The 23,495-nt window shown below is 46.0% G+C and overlaps 1 protein-coding gene across 2 annotated transcripts in view; it reads right to left on the bottom strand.

The window, feature by feature from the left end:
• The window catches only part of PAIP1 (poly(A) binding protein interacting protein 1), a 29,961-nt gene extending 9,551 nt beyond the window's left edge, over positions 1-20,410 (bottom strand). The window contains exons 1-3 of one of the 2 annotated variants that reach the window (XM_075839662.1): positions 20,020-20,410; positions 12,223-12,374; positions 8,283-8,480 (exon numbers count right to left, since the gene is read on the bottom strand). In XM_075839662.1, the coding sequence (XP_075695777.1) occupies positions 8,283-8,480; positions 12,223-12,374; positions 20,020-20,260 (591 nt within the window). In that variant the 5' untranslated portion in view covers positions 20,261-20,410. The remainder of the gene's footprint in view (positions 1-8,282; positions 8,481-12,222; positions 12,375-20,019) is intronic. The other variant, XM_075839653.1, reaches the window with a different exon arrangement.
• Positions 20,411-23,495: the final 3,085 nt, after the last annotated feature.

Raw genomic sequence — 23,495 nt, forward strand, 5'->3', positions numbered from 1 at the left:
TGCACACGGTAGCAGGCTTTTACGTCTAAAAAGACAGACTGTTTTCAGGAGAAAACAGCTGCCTCGTTTCAGACGTAAAAGCTCCTTCTCGCATTTTGCGAGGCTTCTCTGACAGCCGTAAATTTTGAGCTGTGCTTCATTGAGTTCAATGAAGAACGGCTCAAATTACGTCTGAAAGAAGTGCCCTGCACTTCTTTTGACGAGGCTGTATTTTTACGCATCGTCGTTTGACAGCTGTCAAACGACGACGCGTAAATGACAGGTCGTCTGCACAGTACGTCGGCAAACCCATTCAAATGAATAGGCAGATGTTTGCCGACGTATTGGAGCCCTATTTTCAGACGTAAAACGAGGAATAATACGCCTCGTTTACGTCTGAAAATAGGTCGTGTGAACCCAGCCTTACACTGAAACACAAATCCATCAAATCAGAGACATGCAGAACCCACTATCACCAATGCAGTCAGTCCCACTGACCTGACGGATTTGGGCTTCAGTGCAAGACACAGCTTCTATGTATCCAGGATACATAGAAGTTGTATTTCAAAAAGTTAATTATTTTTTTTTAAATAAAAAAACAAAACTAAAAAGTTCCATTAAAAAAAAAATATATATATTTTTTACTATAACAAAATCTTCAAAGGTTAACATAGCCTTTAACATTTAATATCTTGTAAGTATAAAAGTCTTGCGCCAAACTGGAACGCTGTTGTCGCAGTAGTTCACCAAAGCAGTCCCGCATCTCAGGTTTTTCTATTATAGGAAGTCTTGGAGGTAATGCGGATATCCTGGGTGACATTTCCATTAGCAACCTGCGCAGAAGAAGAATAACTTTCTTCCCCAGCACCTGTGAATGGTTATTCTCGTCTCCTGCATTTATGGCTTCTGCGCTAGTGCTTTGTTACGATTTTCCATCGGAGCTTTCTGTGGGAACGGGAGCCCTGACAGACACAAATGGAAAACCATAGGTTTCCGTTTCCATCACCATAGATTTCAATGGTGACTGATTCGGTGCCAATGGTTTCTGTTTGTCTCCGTCGTGCAAGGGTTCCGACGTTTTGACAGAAACAATATACGCTATTCATCCCGTCAAAGCGACGGAACCCTTGCACAACGGAGACAAACGGAAACCATTGGCACCGGATCCGTCACCATTGAAATAAATGGTGATGGAAACCTATGGTTTCTGTTTGTATCTGTCAGGGCTCTGTTCTAACGGAAAGCTCCGACGGAATGTAGGAACAGAGCCCTAGCGTAGATGTCAATGAAGCCTAACACTGTATCGCAAGAAAAGTCATCTCAGACTGCGCCAACCAATTTTTTTTATTGTCGGTTTTAAAAACTTGACCGGTTTCTACGTTTGTGCTGCGTTTGAGATTTTCTAGACAAGGCTGTTCATAGCAGGCGTAAAAAGATTTTAAGACAGTCAAAGATTTCAAAATGTGACCCGTGCACCACTTTATAACTTTGGCAAAACATCTCACCGTCTACACTCTCCAATATGATTAGCATACGTATACCCCATTGTGGATAAATGTGGGCCAATGTATCGCTAATGATTTAATGAAAGGGGCTTTTTTTTTTTGACAATCAATAGCCATAGTTTATTAGGGCATACGGATGGGAGTCCCATGCTCTGGTTCCCCCTCCAATTAGTCAGAGAAAAGTTGCTGCAAAGAGAAGCAATCCCTCTGAAAGATCCAGTTTATTCACCCATTTTAGAAATTTGATATTACACAAGGCCCATTGAAACGAGGACTTGTCTCCCCCCTCCTTGCGATCATCTCCTCGTCCAGGGATCTATTAGAACAAATCGCTCACTTGGCGATATTCGCTTAAAAGGAGTAGAACATTTTAAAACAGCCGATAAGACAAGATAATATAACTTATGTATGTAAAAGTTCTCAGAAATTAAGAGATGTGAGATACAGTAATGAGACGGTAGATTTCCAATCAGTAATCTCATTGAAGGCCACTAGACCCAGTTTCTCTGCACCCTAAAACGGCTGATAACTGGGAACTGTATAGTAAATAAAAATTAAAAAAAAAGATAAGACTTTCGATACAATGATTTAGGGCATCCACTGCACAGGGAAAAACCAGTGCAGGGGACGCAGCGCTAAATCCGTGCTGCAGCCCCTTCATTCTCAAGCGGGGTGGTGGGTCCCAGAAGTCAGACCTCCACCATTTATAATGTGAAGGCATATCCTAACGATCAATTTATAAGATGGGAATGTCCCTTTAAAGCGTAACTAAACGTTCGATCAACTTTTTATTCTCTAGCAGCATGTGTAATATAAATAGATTTTGTAATATACTTTATTAATGAATTTGGGCTCCTTTTTGTCTTATATGTGTTTTAAATGGCCACTCTGACACTTTTCTACCACATTTTATTTCTTGTATTTCTCCTGTTGCTAGCAGAAATCCGTACACCGTTTGAATGTATCAGTGGATTCTGCTGCCTATGAGTACCGGTGGGTGGTGACCCCATCCTGACGTCAGATGTACACACCCCCATCGCGACGTCAGGAAGGTCTCTCTGCCTCTATACACTACCTGCAGCAGCAGAGCACATGGAAGAGACTGTGATGAGCTCTGCTACTGTCCGGAGTAGTGTGTGTGAGAGGCGCTCCAGTAGCAGAAGCACAGGTCAGGCACACACGGATGTGTGCATTAGGGCTAAGGCTACCTCCACAGGTATACACACTGAAATCGGTGCATAAAATCTGCACGGACTATTGCATATTTGGATTTCAGAGCGTGGATATGCGCTTTTTGTGTTAATGTTTGATAGAATTTCACCCTTCGCATTGAAAGAGGTGAAATACACAGGGAACATCTGCACCAAAAATAGGCGTCCTGCAGATTGTAAAATCTGCTCCTTGTCCATTTACACGCGGACAAAACAGCAACGTGTACATGAGATTTTGAATATCTCATTATTTAAAATGCTACTGTATTACGCAGACGATTTTTATAGTGTATATATACTGTATACAGTGCTGTACACTGCTGTCCTTATAGTATATACTGTATAGTGTATACAGAGCTGTCTTTATAGTATATATATATATATATATATATATATATATACATACACACACTGTATACAGTGCTGTACACTGCTGTCATAGTATATACCAGGGGTCTCAAACTCGGCCGGGTAAGTGGGCCGCATATAGAAAAAAATGGGAAGTTGAGGGGCCGCATTACTTTCAAATTTGATACAATACTAAATTATTGTTAATCAATTAGTTATTTGAACTACTATAACACTATATTACTAGAATAATAATACTACATTACTATAATAATAGCGCTAGGTTTAAAATTTGAGATATTTCTCCATGTGCTTATTTCAACAATCCAGTTTTCCAGTTTAAGTGTCGCTAAATGCAGTCCGGCGGCTCAGTTAGCACACATGTCAAGATTGGGCAGCCTCTTTTTAGATGCTGCCGAAGTGCCCTCTGTGGATGCTGCCGCAGTGCCCTCTGTGGATGCTGCCGCAGTGCCCTCTGTGGATGCTGCCGCAGTGCCCTCTGTGGATGCTGCCGCAGTGCCCTCTGTGGATGCTGCCGCAGTGCCCTCTGTGGATAATGCAACACACCCCTAGATAAGGCCACAGTGCCCTCTGTAGATAAGGCCACAGTGCCCTCTGTAGATAAGGCCACAGTGCCCTCTGTAGATAAGGCCACAGTGCCCTCTGTAGATAAGGCCACAGTGCCCTCTGTAGATAAGGCCACAGTGCCCTCTGTAGATAAGGCCACAGTGCCCTCTGTAGATAAGGCCACAGTGCCCTCTGTAGATAAGGCCACAGTGCCCTCTGTAGATAAGGCCACAGTGCCCTCTGTAGATAAGGCCACAGTGCCCTCTGTAGATAATGCAACACACCCCTAGATAATGCCAGTGTCCTCTTTAGATACTGTCACACACCCACTTGTAGATGCTGCCACACGCCCTCTGTAGAGGCTGCCACAGTGCCCTCTGTAGAGGCTGCCACAGTGCCCTCTGTAGAGGCTGCCACAGTGCCCTCTGTAGAGGCTGCCACAGTGCCCTCTGTAGAGGCTGCCACAGTGCCCTCTGTAGAGGCTGCCACAGTGCCCTCTGTAGAGGCTGCCACAGTGCCCTCTGTAGAGGCTGCCACAGAGCCCTCTGTAGAGGCTGCCCCAGAGCCCTCTGTAGAGGCTGCCCCAGAGCCCTCTGTAGAGGCTGCCCCAGAGCCCTCTGTAGAGGCTGCCCCAGAGCCCTCTGTAGAGGCTGCCCCAGAGCCCTCTGTAGAGGCTGCCCCAGAGCCCTCTGTAGAGGCTGCCCCAGAGCCCTCTGTAGAGGCTGCCCCAGAGCCCTCTGTAGAGGCTGCCCCAGAGCCCTCTGTAGAGGCTGCCCCAGAGCCCTCTGTAGAGGCTGCCCCAGAGCCCTCTGTAGAGGCTGCCCCAGAGCCCTCTGTAGAGGCTGCCCCAGAGCCCTCTGTAGAGGCTGCCCCAGAGCCCTCTGTAGAGGCTGCCCCAGTGATGTCAGGGGCTTGCCCAGAGCTGGAGTCCCAGGCAGAGCGCTAGTAGGCTCTTCCTGGGACTCCAGCTGTGCTCCTGACATCACTGGGACTCCTGCTCTGGGGAAGCCCTTGACATCATTGTCGATGTATGGACAGCGATGTCAGAGGCTTCCCCAGAGTCCCGGAGCAGAGCCGATAATAGCGCTCTGCCCGGGACTCCGCTCTGGTGAAGACCCTGACACACTGTACATATATGGACAGCGATGTCAGGGAATTCCACAGAGTCCCGCAGCAGAGCCGACACCAGCGCTCTGCTCGGGACTCCGGCTCTGGGGAAGCCCCAGACATCGCTGTTCATATGTGGACAGCGATGTCAGGGAATTCCACAGAGTCCCGCAGCAGAGCCGACACCAGCGCTCTGCTCGGGACTCCGGCTCTGGGGAAGCCCCAGACATCGCTGTTCATATGTGGACAGCGATGTCAGGGAATTCCACAGAGTCCCGGAGCAGAGCCGACACCAGCGCTCTGCTCGGGACTCCGGCTCTGGGGAAGCCCCAGTTCATATGTGGACTGCGATGTCAGGGAATTCCAGAGTCCCGCAGCAGAGCCGACACCAGCGCTCTGCTCGGGACTCCGGCTCTGGGGAAGCCCCAGACATCGCTGTTCATATCTGGACAGCGATGTCAGGGAATTCCACAGAGTCCAGGAGCAGAGCCGACACCAGCGCTCTGCTCCGCTCTGGGCAAGACCCTGACACACTGTCCATATATGGGCAGCGATGTCAGGGAATTCCACAGAGTCCCGGAGCAGAGCCGACACCAGCGCTCTGCTCGAGACTCTGGCTCTGGGGAAACCCCAGACATCGCTGTTCATATGTGAACAGCGATGTCAGGGAATTCCAGAGTCTCGGAGCAGAGCCGATACTAGCGGCTCTGTGTCACGCGGGCCGCATGCGGCCCGCGTGCTTGAGACCCCTGGTATATACTGTATAGTGTATACAGAGCTGTCTTTATAATATATATATATATATATATATATATATATACACTGTATACAGTGCCGTACACTGCTGTCCTTATAGTATATACTGTACAGTGTATACAGAGCTGTCTTTATAGTATTATATACTGTGTACAGACCATATTGTACCTCATAGTGTATGGCTGAAGTGAGAGCAGGCAGGAAAAAAAATAATGCAGGACTATGGAGGCAGAGGGGGATGCTGGAAGATGTGAGAGCTGGGAGAGGATCTATTTATCCGAGTGCTATCAGATACTTTATAAAACCAACCTTAGATACTTAGTATTGGTAGAGTAGAGAAGATGTGTCGGATATGGTAAATCCAACATGTCAGATGCAAAAGACAACTGTGCTGCAAAAGGACCTTTGGTTTTCCCGATTGGCTGGCTGTTTAGGTGCATGATGGGAACTATGGGCAGACTGAATATTGCATACAGTACTGGCAAACATCACACACAGTAAGACACGCCCCCTAGCAACTGCCAGAATCTGGAAGTGGGAGAAAATAGATGTGGACGGTTTCACAAGAAAAAAAGCTGCAAAAAAGGTACTTTGAAGGGAAAAAAATTGCTAGGAGTAATGTATTCAGGGACATAATAGCAGTTGAAAAATTTTTGGGGGGGGGAAAGTTTAGCCACGCTTTAAGGCTGCATGCACACTTGCGCTTGAGAGTTTTTATAAAAAAAAATAAAAAAAAAATCAGTTCAAGTTTACTCAGTAACAACAGCATTACAGGTCATCATAAAATGCAAGAAAGTTATTACATCAGAAATCCAGCATGTATTTCCAATGCAACAAATACACCCATACCCAACCCCCCCCCCCCCCTCATAGCCATCCATATGTCAAATGCTTTCAGTAGGTTATAACCTGTTACTGGCCATTCCGGGCCATCCCCTCTCCTATTTCTATCATAGGCATTCCGTATTCACACATTTAAAAAAAAAAAATAACCTTGCAAGATTTCCCACTCCATACCCTCTGTTGCCAGTCCCCCACTAGTCCCTGTATACCATCTCCGCCCATGCAGAGAAACTGCATTGCCTAGTACCTGCGTATTACCCTCCTAGTCTTTAGTGCCTACACCGGTCCTTCCCTCCAGTTTACTCTGGAAGAAACCAGCAAGTTGTCAGGAGTTCCGCTGATGCCAATCCAGAGTGGTTAATCCACCTAGCCCATTGTTTCTCATATTTCTTAATAGCCCCCCTCTGAGTATATTTTATACTCCATCAAATCCTTGTCATTTATTGTACCAATAATTTCCTGCATCGAAGGCGGTTCTGCATCTAGCCAATGTTTGGCTATTCCCTTCCTGACTTGGTACAACATTTTAGCAATGACCAAACATTCCAGCCGATCCCCCTCCAAATCTCCAACATATCCCAGAAGCATCACTATTGGGTCTATTGGAATCCGCATCTCATACACACACCCCACTAAATCTGACATCTCCCCCATAGGTTCCCCAGAACCCCGCAAGACCAGAACATGTGAAAAATGGCCGCATTCTCCTCCGGACACCGAGGACACTTGGCATCTGTTCTAACCCCCATGCATTTCAGAACCCAGGGGGTCCTATATACCCTGTGTATCAAAAAGAGTTGAGATCTTCTTTGCGCCACATTAATAGACAAAACACTTGGTGACGCTATTATATCCCCCCAGTGATCTTTGGGAATAGACCCTTGTGTTTCAGAGTTGTGTTCTCAAGTCCATCCTTAAAGAGGCTCTGTCACCAGATTTTGCAGCCCCTATCTGCTATTGCAGCAGATAGGCGCTGCAATGTAGATTACAGTAACGTTTTTATTTTTAAAAAACAAGCATTTTTGGCCAAGTTATGACCATTTTTGTATTTATGCAAATGAGGCTCGCAAAAGTCCAAGTGGGTGTGTTTAAAGTAAAAGTCCAAGTGGGCGTGTATTATGTGCGTACATCGGGGCGTTTTTACTAGCTGGGCGCTCTGATGAGAAGTAACATCCACTTCTCTTCAGAACGCCCAGCTTCTGGCAGTGCAGACACAGCGTGTTCTCGAGAGATCACGCTGTGTCGTCACTCACAGGTCCTGCATCGTGTCGGACGAGCGAGGACACATCGGCACCAGAGGCTACAGTTGATTCTGCAGCAGCATCAGCAGGTAAGTAGCTACATCGACTTACCTGCAAACGCTGATGCTGCTGCAGAATCAACTGTAGCCTCTGGTGCCGGTGTCCTCGCTCGTCTGACACGATGCAGGACCTGTGAGTGACGTCACCGCGTGATCTCTCGAGAACATGGCTGTGTCTGCACTGCCAGAAGCTGGGCGTTCTGAAGAGAAGTGGATGATACTTCTCGTCAGAACGCCCAGCTAGTAAAAGTAGTAAAAACGCCCCGATGTACGCACATAATACACGCCCACTTGGACTTTTACTTTTCAACACACCCAGTTGTACTTTTGCAAGCCTCATTTGCATAAATACAAAAATGGTCATAACTTGGCCAAAAATGCTCGTTTTTTAAAAATAAAAACGTTACTGTAATCTACATTGCAGCGCCGATCTGCTGCAATAGGAGATAGGGGTTGCAAAATCTGGTGACAGAGCCTCTTTAATTACCAAAAATTGGAGTGAAAGACCGCTCAGGGGAGCTGGGAAACATTCCATTCCCTCATTTCACACAGTTGGTTCTTGGACCTACCATCAAATGCCCTTAAAAATGAGGGGATAATGTAACCCTTTATAACTTAGGAGATGCCAAAATACAGTCCGCCTCATTCTTACCACCTGTCACATACCTGTTTGTAGATAAGTTCCACAAGTTCCTGTAGGGATTCTTCAGTAGTGACCCAGCTGTTCACTACATCTATAAATTGCCCAATTTCAGCCTCAAAGCTACCCGGCTCTTCAGTTAAATGGTTCAGTATGTCCTGGACGTACCCTGCCAGCGTTATATCCGGGACAGCCGAAAAGCCTGCATTATCCTCCTCAAAGGACTAGGAGAATCACATACTACAATTTAGAATCATACACATATTTATCACATACAAACACAATAAAACAGACTTAACCCCGTAATGACCAGCCTATTTTAGGCCCTAACCCGTTAGTGACCGCTAATACGCCTTTTCACGGCAGCCACTAACGGGCTTTATTCTGATGCATAAGCCTTTTTACGGCACTGCATCAGGAATAAAGTAAACAGAGCAGGGAGCGTCAAATCTCCCTGCTCTCAGCTACCAGACGTAGCTGAGGGCTGGGGGCGTCCCTGCTCTGCCGGGTGAGATCGATATTAGTATCGATCTCACCCGTTTAACCCCTCAGATGCGGTGCACAATAGCGAGCACCGCATCTGAGTGGTTTTGGAGAGAGGGAGGGAGCTCCCTCTCTCCCCCACCGACACCCGGCCTAATAAAGGCCCCCAGGTCTGCCTGGAGCGAATGCCTGATAGATCATGCCGGAGGCATGACCTAGCAGATGCCTGTCCGTTTTAGACGGACAGGCAGTAATACACTGCAGTACAAAAGTATTGCAGTGTATTATAATAGCGATCGCAGAATCGCATATTATAGTCTCTAGTGGGACTAGTAAAAAAGTAAAAAATAAAGTAAATTTTAAAAAAAAGTTACAAAAAAATGAAAAACCCAGCTTTTCCCCTTACAAAATGCTTTACTATTAAAAAAACCAAAATAAAGTAAAAAAGTTACACATATTTGGTATCGCCGCATCCGTAACGACCCCGACTATAAATCTATTACATTATTTAACCTGCACGGTGAACGCCGTAAAAAAATTAATACAAAACTATGGAAAAATTGCTGTTTTCTGTGAATCCTGACAAACAAAATGTGATAAAAAGTGATCAAAAAGTCGCATCTACTCCAAAATGGTACCAATAAAAACTACAAGTCTTCCCGCAAAAAAAAAAGCCCTCATACAACCGCATCGGCGGAACAATAAAAAAAAAAAAAAAACTTTACGGCTCTTCAAATATGGAGACACAAAAACAAATAATTTTGAAAAAAAAGCGTTTTTACTGTGTAAAAGTAGTAAAACATACAAAAACGATACAAATCTGGTATCGTTGCAATCGTAACAACCCGCTGAATAAAGTTATTGTGTTATTTATATCACACGGTAAACGGCGTAGATTTAAGACGCAAAAAAGAGTGGCGAAATTTCTGTTTTTTTTCTATTCCCCCCCCCCCCCAAAAAGTTAATCAATAAATTATATGTACCTCAAAATGGTGCTATTAAAAAATAAAACTTGTCCCGCAAAAAACAAGACCTTATACAGCTATGTCGACGCAATAAATAAAGTTATAGCTCTTAGAATGCGACGATGGAAAAACTTAAAAAATGGCTTGGTCATTAAGGTCTAAAATAGGCCGGTCATTAAGGGGTTAATGTACAAGATATTTCCATTTTTCCATCGTCTCATTCAAAGAGCTATAACTTTTTCATTTTTGCGTAGACAAAGCTGTATAAGGTCTTGGTTTTTGCGGGACAAGTTGTAATTTTTATTAGCACCATTTTGGGCTACATAGAATTTATTGATGAACTTATGAACTTTTTTTTTGGGGGGGGGGGGGGAATAGAAAAAAAACCAGCAATTTCACCACACTTTTTGGCGTCCTAAATTTTCGCCGTTTACCGTGTGGTATAAATAACACAATAACTTTATTCAGCGGGTTGCTGCGATTGCAACGATACCACATTTACATAAATTTTGTATGTTTTACTTCTTTTAATCAGTAAAAACCCTTTTATTTTTTTTCAAAATGATTTGTTTTTGCGTCTCCATATTGATGAATGAATGAAGAGCCATAACTTTTTTGTTTGTTTGACGATGCGGTTGTATGAGGGTGTTTTTTTTTTGTGGGACGACTTGTAGTTTTATTGGTACCATTTTGGAGTAGATGCGACTTTTTGATCACTTTATCAAATTTTTTTTTAAGGCAGGATTAAAAGAAAACAGCAATTTTTGCATTGTTTTTTATTTTATTTTCTATGGCGTTCACCGTGCGGGTTAAATTATGTAATACGTTTATAGTCGGGGTTGTTACGGACGCAGCAATACTAAATATCTGTAATAATATAATATCTGTTTATTTTTTAATAATAATCAGTTTGTAAGGGGAAAAAGTGGGTTTTTCTCTTTCTTTTACTTTTTATTAAACTTTTTTTTTTTTACTTTTTTACTAGTCCCACTAGGGGACTTCACTATGCGATCCTACAATCACATTTATAATACACTGCAATACTTCTGTATTGCAGTGTATTAGTGCCTGTTCGTGTAAAACGGACAGGCATCTGCTAGGCCGTGCCTCTGGCATGACCAAGCAGGCATACTCTACAGGCAGACCTGGGGGCCTTTATTAGGCCCCTGGCTGCCATTGGAGACACAGACACTCGGCGATCTTATCCCCGGGTGCCGAGGTGATGAGATTTTTTAAATTAACTTTATTAAACTTTTTTTTCACTTTTTTACTAGTCCCACTAGGGGTCTTTAATATGCGATCCACCGATGGCTATTATAATACACTGCAATACTTTTGTATTGCAGTCTATTACTGCCTGTCCGTTTAAAACAAACCGGCATCTGCTAGGTCATGCCTCTGGCATGACCTAGCAGGCATTCTCTACAAGCAGACCTGGGGGCCTTTATTAGGCCCCCGGCTGCCATCGGAGCCACAGACACTTGACGATCTTATCGCCGGGTGTCAGTGGGATAAGAGGGAGCTCCCTCCCTCTCTCCAAAACCACTCAGATGCGGCGCTCGCTATTGAGCACCCCATCTGAGGGGTTAAACGGGTGAGATCGATACTTATATCGATCTCACCCGTTAGAGAAGGGATGCACCCAGCCCTCAGCTACCTCTGGTAGCGGAGAGCAGGGAGATTTAACGGCTACCTGCTCTGTTTATTTATTTTGATGCAGCACCGTAAAAATGCTATTGCATCGGAATAAAGCCCGTTAGTGGCCGCCGTAAAAACACTATGGGGCGGTCACTAAAACAGGCATCGATCGACAATACAGCTTGTCGATCGCCGCTCTATGCCCCCAATAAAACAAAGCAATGATCGTATGGGGATGAACGATCATTACTATGATCTCATCCCCATGCATTTGCATCATGTCGGCAGCACATCGACCTGTTTACACAGGAAAATGTGATGCCAACTAGCGATTATTTTTTTAGCCACATAGACGATGCAATCAGACGATGATCGAGTGTTTTCCCATTCATCTGCTGATCGTTGCCCTGTTTACACAGGGCAATGATCGGGAACAAACGTTCGTATCATTGACCCATGTAAAAGAGCCCCAATACCAAGACTGCTTTACCACAGACTTTAGTAGATCAGCAGATATTTATAGATACAATCCTACCTTAAAATATTGCACCTATCAAACACCCTAATGCAACGACTCCAATTGATGCTGCTGCAATGGTTAAACAGGAGAACATCGCATTAGGGAGGGTCACTATATCTTGGAAATAAGTAAAATTTAGGAGCCAAAAAGGCACAGAAATGTCAGATGACAGCAGATCAGGGAAAAGTCAGATGTTCCACGAGGGATCTGCAACAATTACAATACATTTTTAATGCGGGGCATTCCTCATGGAAGCCATTACTTGTTTTTTTTATAAACCAGATATCCCCCATATAAAAGTAACATATGAAGAATAAATAAATACAAGCAGAAACCACAGACATGTAATATCACACTTACATTGCCATCTGCAAAATATCCGGAAGGATAAAACTCTGCTGCGTTTGCAGACAGTTTGGAGATCACGGTCCTGGAATCTGGAGGTTGACCCTTAGACACCGCCATTGAGCTCGTCTCGATAGATATCTGAGCCTTTTTCTGATTTATTTTGGCTACGAAGAAAACGAGAAGCTCAATTTAAACATTTTATGTAACAGGTACAGAGAAACCTCTTAATAATGGGTTTTATATATTTGTAACAAGACATGAGACATTCTCCTGCCCACTGATCATTAAGGCCATGGCGACTTTTGCCGCGACACCGGTCACACGGGCAGAGACTGTTGTGTCTCACGGTCTGCATCGCAGGTAATAAAAGTGAATTTGATCACTTAGCAACCCACAAGCTGCCACGATACCACAGTCCAGCGAGTATCAATTCCTTGCGACTGTGGAGTTGCGGCAACTTGGGGTTCGCAAAGCAACCACATTCACTATTACCTGCCTTAGGCTGGAGTTAGTCCTAGCCTTTTTCTTTTGTAGTGAGCGATAAATCACTGTGCATAGGAATGCATTAGACGAGGGCTACACACCGAGTATTTACCTCACTACAAACCAAAGAAAACTAGAAACACTGTTGTAAATCACTGTCCATAGGAATGCATTGAGTAGCTTGAAAATCTCTGCACAATCGCTCCAATCAAGAGATTTCAAGCGATTTCTTTTTTTGGCATCGCTACATGCTGGGATTTCAGAGCTACAGACTTGTCTGGAGCGGTTTTAGAGATTTTCAAGTTTATGCATTCCTATAGACCGCTATTTATCGCTCACTACAAAAATCTAGCCCCAATCTTATACAAAAGCACACTGCACAAATTCTATGAAGCAGACAGCCAATGCCCTCTAGCAGTGCCCTGCCATCCAAACAAATTCCTTGCCATAGCACGTTGCCCACCTGCATACCTTGCCGTTCCTTTCTCCATTGCTAACCCGATGCTCTGGCACCTCTCACCTGCTCACCCTGGCATCGCTTTCTTCACTGTCTGGCAACATGCCTGCCATACCTTCCTTCACTGACCATTCACAGCAGATTTATTTGGCTTCAAAGCCCTATAATTGTGTGCCAATTCTGTGAAAATCACAAGTTAGACCTCAAATGCGCATGGCACGCTTTCACTTCAGAGCCCTGCCGTATGTCCAGGCAAATGATAAATGCCTTGAGGGGTGTAGCTTCCAAAATGTGGTCACTTGTCAGAGTTTTCCACTGTTTTGGTCCCTCAGGGGCTTTGCAAATACGACATGGTGCCCGAACACCAATCCAGCAAAATATGCTCTCCAAAAGCCAAATGGCGCACCTTCCCTTCTGAGCCCTGCCTTGTGCCCAAACAGCTGTTTACAGCCACACATGGGGTATTGTCGTACTCGGGCGAGATGGAGTAACAAATTGTGTTGTTTTTTTTCTCTCCTATTACTACCCCTTCTAAAAGTGAAAAATTGGAAGCCAATGCAACATAGTTTCATTGCCTAATAAAATCTATGAAAAACCTGTGGGGTCAAAATGTTCACTAACCCCTAAATGAATGCACTGAGGGGAGTAGTTTCCAAAATGAAGTCACTTTTAAGGGGTTTCCCCTGTACTGGTACCTCAGGCTCTCTGAAAATGCGACATGGCACCCAAAAACTAATCCATAAAAATCTAAAAATGCCTAACAGCGCTCCTGCCATTCTGAGCCCTGCCGTGTGTCCAAAAAGCAGTTTCTGAACACATATGGGGAATTGCCGTACTCGGGAGAAGTTGCTTTACAAATGTTAGGGTTCTTTTTCTCTTTTAACTCCTGTGAAAATGAAACAATTCTACAATAAGTGGAAAAACGTGTAATTTTTTTTTTTTACAGGCAAATTCCAATACATTTTGCAAAAAACCTGTGGTGTTTAAATACTCGCTATGCTCCGAATTAGATTCCTTGAGGGGTGTAGTTTCCCTAGTGGAATCACTTTGGGGGGGGGGGAGGGTCTCCACTGTTTTTGTCCCTCAGGGGCTTTGCAAATGGGACACAGCACCCAAAAACCATTCTAGCAAAATTTGAGCTCTAAAAGCCAAACAACGCTCCTTCCTTCTGAGCCATACTGTGTACCCAAACAGCAGTTTATGGTATTTCCGTACTCAGGAATAATTGCTTTACAAATTTTTCTGTGCTTTTTCTTCTTTATGAAAATGCAAAGATCTAAGCTAAAACGACTTTTTGTGTGAAAAAAACTTAGACTTATTGTTACGGCCTAATTCCAAGAAATTTAAGCAAATAAACTGTGGGGCTAAAATGCTCACTATACCCTAAGAGAATTCCCTTGTGGGTGTAGTCTCTCAAATGGTGTCTTTTTTGGGGGTGTTTTGGCATCACAAGACCTCTTCAAACCTGACATCGTGCCTAAAATATAGTCTAATAAAAAGAAGGCCCCAAAATCCACTAGATGCTCGTTTGCTTCTGAGGCCGGTGCTTCAGTCCATTAGGACACTAGGGCCACATGTGGGATATTTCTATAAACTGCAGAGTTGCGTTTCTCTTGTAAAATCTTCTGTGTTACAGGAAAAATAATGGATCAAAAATGAATTAAAATAATAAATTAAATTTGTAAACTTCAGCTCAACTTTTCTTTAAAGGGAATGTGTCGCTAGAATTTTTTTTTTTTTTCACAAACAGTTAGTATATATGATTACACATTATTTTAATTTTTTCACAAGTCAGGAAATATAAATTAGATTCTAATTTATAACATTTCCATGTGCTGGTCACTAGAGGGAGCAATTCCCAAAATTGCAGCATTGGCAATGTGGTAAAGCAACCTCATTGCTTTATGCTGCAAATTTGGGGTAGACACACTCGCTCTAGTGTGCTCACACAATCCCCCCTCCCTTATTCTGGCTAGTGCCAGGAGGAGGGGTTCGAATCGTCAAACCTCCTACACTGTGTGCCGCCATTTTCTGAGCGAATGCACAGTGTAGGAGGATTAGATACAGTGGTAATCACACAGTATAACACGACCATAATACACACATCACATACACAAACATAACTTACCTGCTCCTGCCGCCTCCGCTCCTATTCCTTGCGCCTTCGCATATGGCCGGAAGCCGCGACCGGAAGTAGTCATCTTACTGTCTGGCCGCGGCTTCCGGTCCACATGAAAATGGCGCCGGATGTCGCTCGACTGAAGACCTTCGTTTTGGTCTGTGTGGGAGCGGCGCATGCTCCGTTCCCACACAGACTGCGTATGCTATAGTGAATGGAACGGCTCACGTTCGCATTCTCTATGGGGATGTATGTGCCGTATTCCATCTCTGTATGTGTCGTTAATGGACAGTTACAGAGATGAAAAAAGAAAATTGCAGCCCCCATAGAGAAGTAAAAGTAAGAAAAAAAAGTACAACACAACAACACAAATAAAATAAATTTATTTTGATAACATACTAAAAGCAATATTATATATAAAAAAAATTTCGTGACACCTTCCCTTTAATTCCTGTGAAATGCCTAAAGGGTTAAGAAACTTTCTAAATGCGGTTTTGAATACTTTGAGGGGCGCAGTTTTTAAAATGGGGTGATTTATGGGGGTTTCTAGTAAAAAGTTCACAAAAAGCCACTTCAGAACTGAACTGGTCCCTAAAAAAAAGGCTTTTTTTAAAAATGGTCTCAAAAATGTCAGAAATTGCTGCTAAAGTTCTAAACCTTGAAACGTCCTAGAAGTAAAATAATTTTTTTTAAAAACCTATGCAAACAAAGTAGACATATGGGATATGTGAACTAGTAACTCTTTTGTGTGGCATTACTATCTATCTTACAAGCAAATACATTTCAATTTAGAAAAATGCTAATTCTTTAAAAATTTCTCTAAATGTAGGTGTTTTTCCACAAATAAACACTGAATATATGTCACAAGAAAACAATCTCAGAATCGTTTTTTTTTTAAAATAAAAGCATTCCAAAGTGATTACCACATAAAGTTAGGGTATGTGCACACACACTAATTACGTCCGTAATTTACGGACGTATTTCGGCCGCAAGTTCCGGACCGAACTCAGTGCAGGGAGCCGGGCTCCTAGCATCATACTTATGTACGATGCTAGGAGTCTCTGCCTCGCTGCAGGACAACTGTCCCTTACTGTAATCATGTTTTCAGTACGGGACAGTTGTCCTGCAGCGAGGCAGGGACTCCTAGCGTCGTACATAAGTATGATGCTTGGAGCCCGGCTCCCTGCACTGTGTTCGGTCCGGTACTTGCGGCCGAAATACGTCCGTAAATTACGGACGTAATTAGTGTGTGTGCACATACCCTGACACGTCAGATTTGAAGAAATTGGCCTGGTCCTGAAGGGGTTAAACCTACTTCCTCCGTCAAAACAGCTTTTTAGCGGACAAGGCGAATCGTATCACTTAATAGATGCAGGTATTAGACAGATACAGCTATACTGTCGCAAGTGTGGTAAAAGTCACATTTTCCTCCAAATATTTTGCACGTTTGCTTTGATAAATCTCAATCTTTGTGTTTCAATTTCCCCCCTCGTTTACGAATAGAAACATTTTTTACATCCGGGGGCTGAAAACTGTATCATACGCGACTGGTGACTTTATGTACAGGCGCTCCGATGCATTTAGAGGGGTCATCTCATTAAGACAGCCCCTTTCAAAGTAAAGCCGGCCTGGTGAGCAGCTAATCGCCGTCATCTGGCTTCACAAACCCCGGGGATTCAGTGGTTATTACGGTGGAAGCTGCTGCGGCTGGACATACACTTTAAAGACTGCGACACGGTGTTGTTGTACCACAGACAGACCTATACGTCATACAGGTGGAGGCGTTTTTGTCATTACAGCAGCAATAGAAGTTATCAAGTCAGTGTTACTGTGTATAGGGTACTAGACCGAGATATTGTCACCGATACTATGTACATCTGATAATGAGAGGAGTGATAGTATAGTGGTACAAGATAGGGGGAGGGATGACGGAGACAGTGGCACTGTGTACAGGATAGGGATGACGGAGGCAGTGGCACTGTGTACGGGATAGGGGGAGGGATGACGGAGGCAGTGGCACTGTGTACGGGATAGGGGGAGGGATGACGGAGACAGTGGCACTGTGTACGGGATAGGGGGAGGGATGACTGAGGCAGTGGCACTGTGTGCGGGATAGGGGGAGGGGTGACGGAGGCAGTGGCACTGTGTGCGGGATAGGGGGAGGGGTGACGGAGGCAGTGGCACTGTGTACCGGATAGGGATGACGGAGGCAGTGGCACTGTGTACGGGATAGGGATGACGGAGGCAGTGGCACTGTGTACGGGATAGGGATGACGGAGGCAGTGGCACTGTGTACGGGATAGGGATGACGGAGGCAGTGGCACTGTGTACGGGATAGGGATGACGGAGGCAGTGGCACTGTGTACGGGATAGGGATGACGGAGGCAGTGGCACTGTGTACGGGATAGGGATGACGGAGGCAGTGGCACTGTGTACGGGATAGGGATGACGGAGGCAGTGGCACGGTGTACGGGATAGGGATGACGGAGGCAGTGGCACTGTGTACGGGATAGGGATGACGGAGGCAGTGGCACTGTGTACGGGATAGGGATGACGGAGGCAGTGGCACGGTGTACGGGATAGGGATGACGGAGGCAGTGGCACGGTGTACGGGATAGGGAAGACGGAGGCAGTGGCACTGTGTACGGGATAGGGAAGACGGAGGCAGTGGCACTGTGTACGGGATAGGGAAGACGGAGGCAGTGGCACTGTGTACGGGATAGGGAAGACGGAGGCAGTGGCACTGTGTACGGGATAGGGAAGACGGAGGCAGTGGCACTGTGTACGGGATAGGGAAGACGGAGGCAGTGGCACTGTGTACGGGATAGGGATGACGAAGGCAGTGGCACTGTGTACGGGATAGGGATGACGAAGGCAGTGGCACTGTGTGCGGGATAGGGAAGACGGAGGCAGTGGCACTGTGTACGGGATAGGGAAGACGGAGGCAGTGGCACTGTATACGGGATAGGGATGACGAAGGCAGTGGCACTGTGTGCGGGATAGGGATGAAGGAGGCAGTGGCACTGTGTACGGGATAGGGATGACGGAGGCAGTGGCACTGTGTACGGGATAGGGGGAGGGATGACGGAGGCACTGGCACTGTGTACGGGATAGGGGAGGGATGACTGAGGCAGTGGTACTGTGTACGGGATAGGGGAGGGATGACGGAGGCAGTGGCACTGTGTACAGGATAGGGGGAGGGATGATGGAGGCAGTGGCACTGTGTACAGGATAGGGGGAGGGATGACGGAGGCAGTGGCACTGTGTACGGGATAGGGGAGGGATGACGGAGACCAGTTGTACGGTGTACGGGATAGGGGAGGGATGACTTAGGCAGTGGTACTGTGTACCGGATAGGGGGAGAGATGACGGAGGCAGTGGCACTGTGTACGGGATAGGGATGACGGAGGCAGTGGCACTGTGTACAGGATAGGGGGAGGGATGACATAGGCAGTGGCACTGTGTACAGGATAGGGGGAGGGATGACGGAGGCAGTGGCACTGTGTACAGGATAGGGGGAGGGATGACAGAGGCAGTGGCACTGTGTACAGGATAGGGGGAGGGATGATGGAGGCAGTGGCACTGTGTACGGGATAGGGGGAGGGATGACGGAGGCAGTGGCACTGTGTACGGGATAGGGGGAGGGATGACGGAGGCAGCAATACTATGTATGCGATAGCAAGAGGGATGACGGAGGCAGCAGTACTGTGTATTGCATAGCAAGAGAGATGACGGAGGCAGCAGTACTGTGTATGGAGTAGGGGGAGGGATGACGGAGGCAGCGGTACTACGTATGGGATAGGGGGAGGGATGACGGAGGCAGCGGTACTACGTATGGGATAGGGGGAGGGATGACGGAGGCAGCGGTACTACGTATGGGATAGGGGGAGGGATGACGGAGGCAGCGGTACTACGTATGGGATAGGGGGAGGGATGACGGAGGCAGCGGTACTACGTATGGGATAGGGGGAGGGATGACGGAGGCAGCGGTACTACGTATGGGATAGGGGGAGGGATGACGGAGGCAGCGGTACTACGTATGGGATAGGGGGAGGGATGACGGAGGCAGCGGTACTACGTATGGGATAGGGGGAGGGATGACGGAGGCAGCGGTACTACGTATGGGATAGGGGGAGGGATGACGGAGGCAGCGGTACTATGTATGGGATAGGGGGAGGGATGACGGAGGCAGCGGTACTATGTATGGGATAGGGATGACGGAGGCAGCGTTACTATGTATGGGATAGCGGCAGGGATGATGGAGGCAGCGGTACTATGTATACGAGTGTGGGATGATCGAGACAGTAGTACTAAAACATATATATATATATATATATATATATATATATATATATATATATACATACATACATACATACACACACACAAACCATAGGAAGACGTAACGGCACCAGGACTTCAAGATTGATGAAAAAGGGTGGATTTATTCACCTCAAGTGAGCAGCGACGTTTCGGTCCGTCAAAGAGCCTTTCTCAAGCTGTCTACAATTGGAGTACATATATATATATATATATATATATATATACACACACACACACACACACACACACGAGTATGGGATGATGGAGGCAGTGGTGCTATGTATAGGAGTGTGGGATGATGGTGGCAGTAGTACTATATATGAGTGTGGGATGATGGAGGCAGTGGTACTACGTATAGGAGCGTGGGATGATGGGGGCAATAGTACTATGTATGTGGGTGGGGGGGGGTATTGTTATGCTCAAGTACCTGCTGATGTGATGTTACTTCCCAGGGGTGGACTGCTGAGAGGCGGCCGTAGAGGTTCTTGTTGCTGGAGTCCTCCCGGCCTCTGCGCTGAGGTGATTTTCCCGGATTCCTCTCCGTTGTTCTGCCCCCGGAAGCTTGATGCGGTGTCAGCTTCTCGTCCGCGTCCTCTACCGGTCCCTGTCCCCAAACCGCGACCTCTGCCTCTACCGCCTCCAGGGGCCCTATCAAAGCCGTCCCACATAGTGTTGTAAACACTGTTCCGCTACGGAGCTCGGTAGTCGAGCAGCCCTCTCCGGGCCCGATCGCAAACCCCTGCTCCGCCCCCTTGTCAACAACCAAAACAGGACGCTAACCAGACAGCACCATCTGCAGGACGGAGGTCCACTGCCAGAATCATTGAACACAGGGGAAGACCGTTTGCATTTACAGCGCCACTTGGTGGTCGGAGGACTGTACAGCATGCTGCATACATATATATGTGACAGAACGTAACGAAGTCCGGGACATCTCTGAAGATATATCAAAACGAATGCAAACGAAATGTGGAGAGTAGTTGCCCATGGCGCCCAATCAGATTCCAACTCTGATTTTTCATATGCCTTTTGGAAAATGAAAACAGCAATCTGATTGGTTGCCATGGGCAACTACGCCACTTTTTCCTTGCACCAGTTTTTGTTATGTCTCCCATGCTGTCTGTTTACAGTGCGGGAGCGTATGAGCCGCAATCACTGTTTATTTATTTAGCGTGTCGTCCCCCCCCCCCCCCCCGATTGAATTCTATGCGGGAGAACGGCACCTCTCCTTAGCATTCCGAGGGTGTATTAACCCATTGCGGTCATATCGCACTAGGATCTGAACGTGTGAACACACACCTATGGACTTTTTTGGGGCGTTTGTTTTAGGTGGTTTCGTGACATGACTGTTTACTGGTATTTATGCATGAATTTTCCCTGCAGTGAAGCAATACCTTACATCTGTGGTGAAATAACGTTTGTTATAAGCAGTGCCAACCGGTGCAGACCCCCTCCCCCAAAACTGTTAAACAGCATCCAAATAATTTTGCCACCCAGTGCTCAAATAACAGATATATAGTGCCAAAATAATCAGAAATGCTCCCATAACACTACCATGCTGTGCCCAAATTATATGGTCACATCTTACACCAAATAATGTAATAAAGTATCTGAAAATAGCCACATAATACCTCAAAAAACATTCCATATAAAACCTCAAACATTACCATACAGTACCCAAAAGTGCTTTACACTTCCTTCAATAGTTTATAAAAAGGGTCTAGAAAAATGGGTGTGGCTAAGAGGCATCATAAAATGCGCCAGATTTATTAATGCCGCAAACGTGCAAAATATTGGTGTAAAGGGCATCAGTAATGAGGTGGCGTAAGGAAGGGAGAAGTGTCTAAGGCCCCATGCACACGAACAATTCCTCTGAAAATCCACGGGAGAATTGCGGCCCCATTCATTCCTATGGGGCCATGCACACGACCGTGGTTTCCACCGTGCATGGCCCAGGAGCCTGGACCGCAGAAAGAACGGACATGTCTTATTACGGCCGTGTTCTGCGGTCCAGGCTCATAGGAAATAATGCACCATGTGCACGGGCGGCTCGCGGGAGTCACTCCGCGGCCGGCCGGCCGACCCGAAAATCACGGCCGTGCACAGGGCTACGGTCGTGTGCATGAGGCCTAAGGGTATGTTCCCACAAATCAAGATACGTCGCAGAAGTTCCGCAACAGAAAATCATAAGCGGAATCTCAAAAAACACAGAAAATTCAGTCACAGAAATCCACAGCAAATAGTGCGTTTTCGCTGTGCAAAAACGTGTTTTTTTTCCGCAGCGGTTTTACGTTCAAGTGAATGGGACAGTGGTGCAATACCTGGCTGCTACAAATGTAACGGCGCATGCAGATACAAACAGAAAGAAGAACCATGTAAACAATGAAAAGGATGCAGCGCTCATGAGAGCTGGACCCTCATTGAGGCTAGGCCATCAATTTCTATAACCAGGATAACCCTTCAAAGTGTCTCCTGTAGTAGATCCAATCCTATTTTTGGCTTAAAAAATGCATGCATACTCTAACACAAATCTGCACTGTGCGAACAGGGCATTAGCGCTGATTTTTATTTGCAGCTCTGGCTGATAACAGAGAGAGTCACAAGTGGAAGCCCCCTCTCTTTGATGTCCATGTGCCCTAAAACAAAACAAAAAAAGAAGACTTTTCAATTATGACTCGGATACACTGCCTGCCTTTGTCTGCTCAGCTGATATTGTGCATTGTGAGCAGGCGGTATACAGCAGGCTAGATTTTTATATTACACTGCACTTTGTAGTCAATAGGGGAATTCTACACAAAGAATGAGGGAAACCTAAGCAGGGAGTTGCTTGCACTTTGCAGCCCGCAGTAGTGCACATACATCCTGAGCTCCGCCATTGTCCTGCAGTACTGACCTTCTCTTTATGCTGCTCATGAACAGCACTACTGCTATGCCAAGTTTCACTTTCTATTTTCCTGCACAACACCCTGGCCTTGGTAATTACAAAAACCTGGAGATTATTTAACCCTTCAAATCGTTTTTAGCATGCATGTTTTTGTTTTGGTTGATGAACTCCCATTGAGAACATGGGAGTTTATAATACCAAAACAAAAAAACATGCTAAAAATGCAACTAAAACGCACAGTGGTGTGTACCCAGCCTAATCCCTAATATGGCACCCAGAGGCCGCAACGTTGCCATTGATGCCTGCAAAGACATCTGATCGATTTAAATCAAGCTCTTGTGTACGCATGAGACAAAATTTTATATATCTATATATATATATATATACATATATATATATATATATATATATATATAAACGAGAAATAGTTTGAGAAGCAGCATTCAAGTAAAAAATGGTCACCAAAGCATCAGACAGCATAGCAACGTTTCACTCTCTTAGGCTAGATTCACACGGGCGTTGCGAATCTTGGACGTGAAAAACTGCAGTCCACTCCCGGGCCGGCATCAACACCAGTCAGAACGCCGCTGCAAGACCTCCTGCCTTTTCCTAACGGTGACTGATGTGAAGGCAGAGCACAGAGTGGCAGCAGTAGGCTACCTCTACCACTCTCCGCTCTGGCGGCATTGTGGCACAAGGTATAAGGGGGAGGGGGGTTGTGTGGCTCTATGGACAAGGGGGAGGGGGGTTGTGTAGAACTATGTACAAGGGGGGACGGGGGTTGTGTGGCACTATGTACAAGGGGGGACGGGGGTTGTGTGGCACTATGTACAAGGGGGGAGGGGGTTGTGTGGCACTATGTACAAGGGGGGAGGGGGTTGTGTGGCACTATGTACAAGGGGGGAGGGGCGTGGTGTGGCACTAAGTACAAGGGGGGAGGGGGTTGTGTGGCGCTATGTACAAAAGGGGGGCTGTGTGTGGCGCTATGTACAAGAGGGGGCTGTGTGTAGCGATATCTA

The sequence above is a fragment of the Rhinoderma darwinii genome, chromosome 1, assembly GCF_050947455.1.
Source record: "Rhinoderma darwinii isolate aRhiDar2 chromosome 1, aRhiDar2.hap1, whole genome shotgun sequence".
Taxonomy (NCBI): Eukaryota; Metazoa; Chordata; class Amphibia; order Anura; family Rhinodermatidae; genus Rhinoderma; species Rhinoderma darwinii.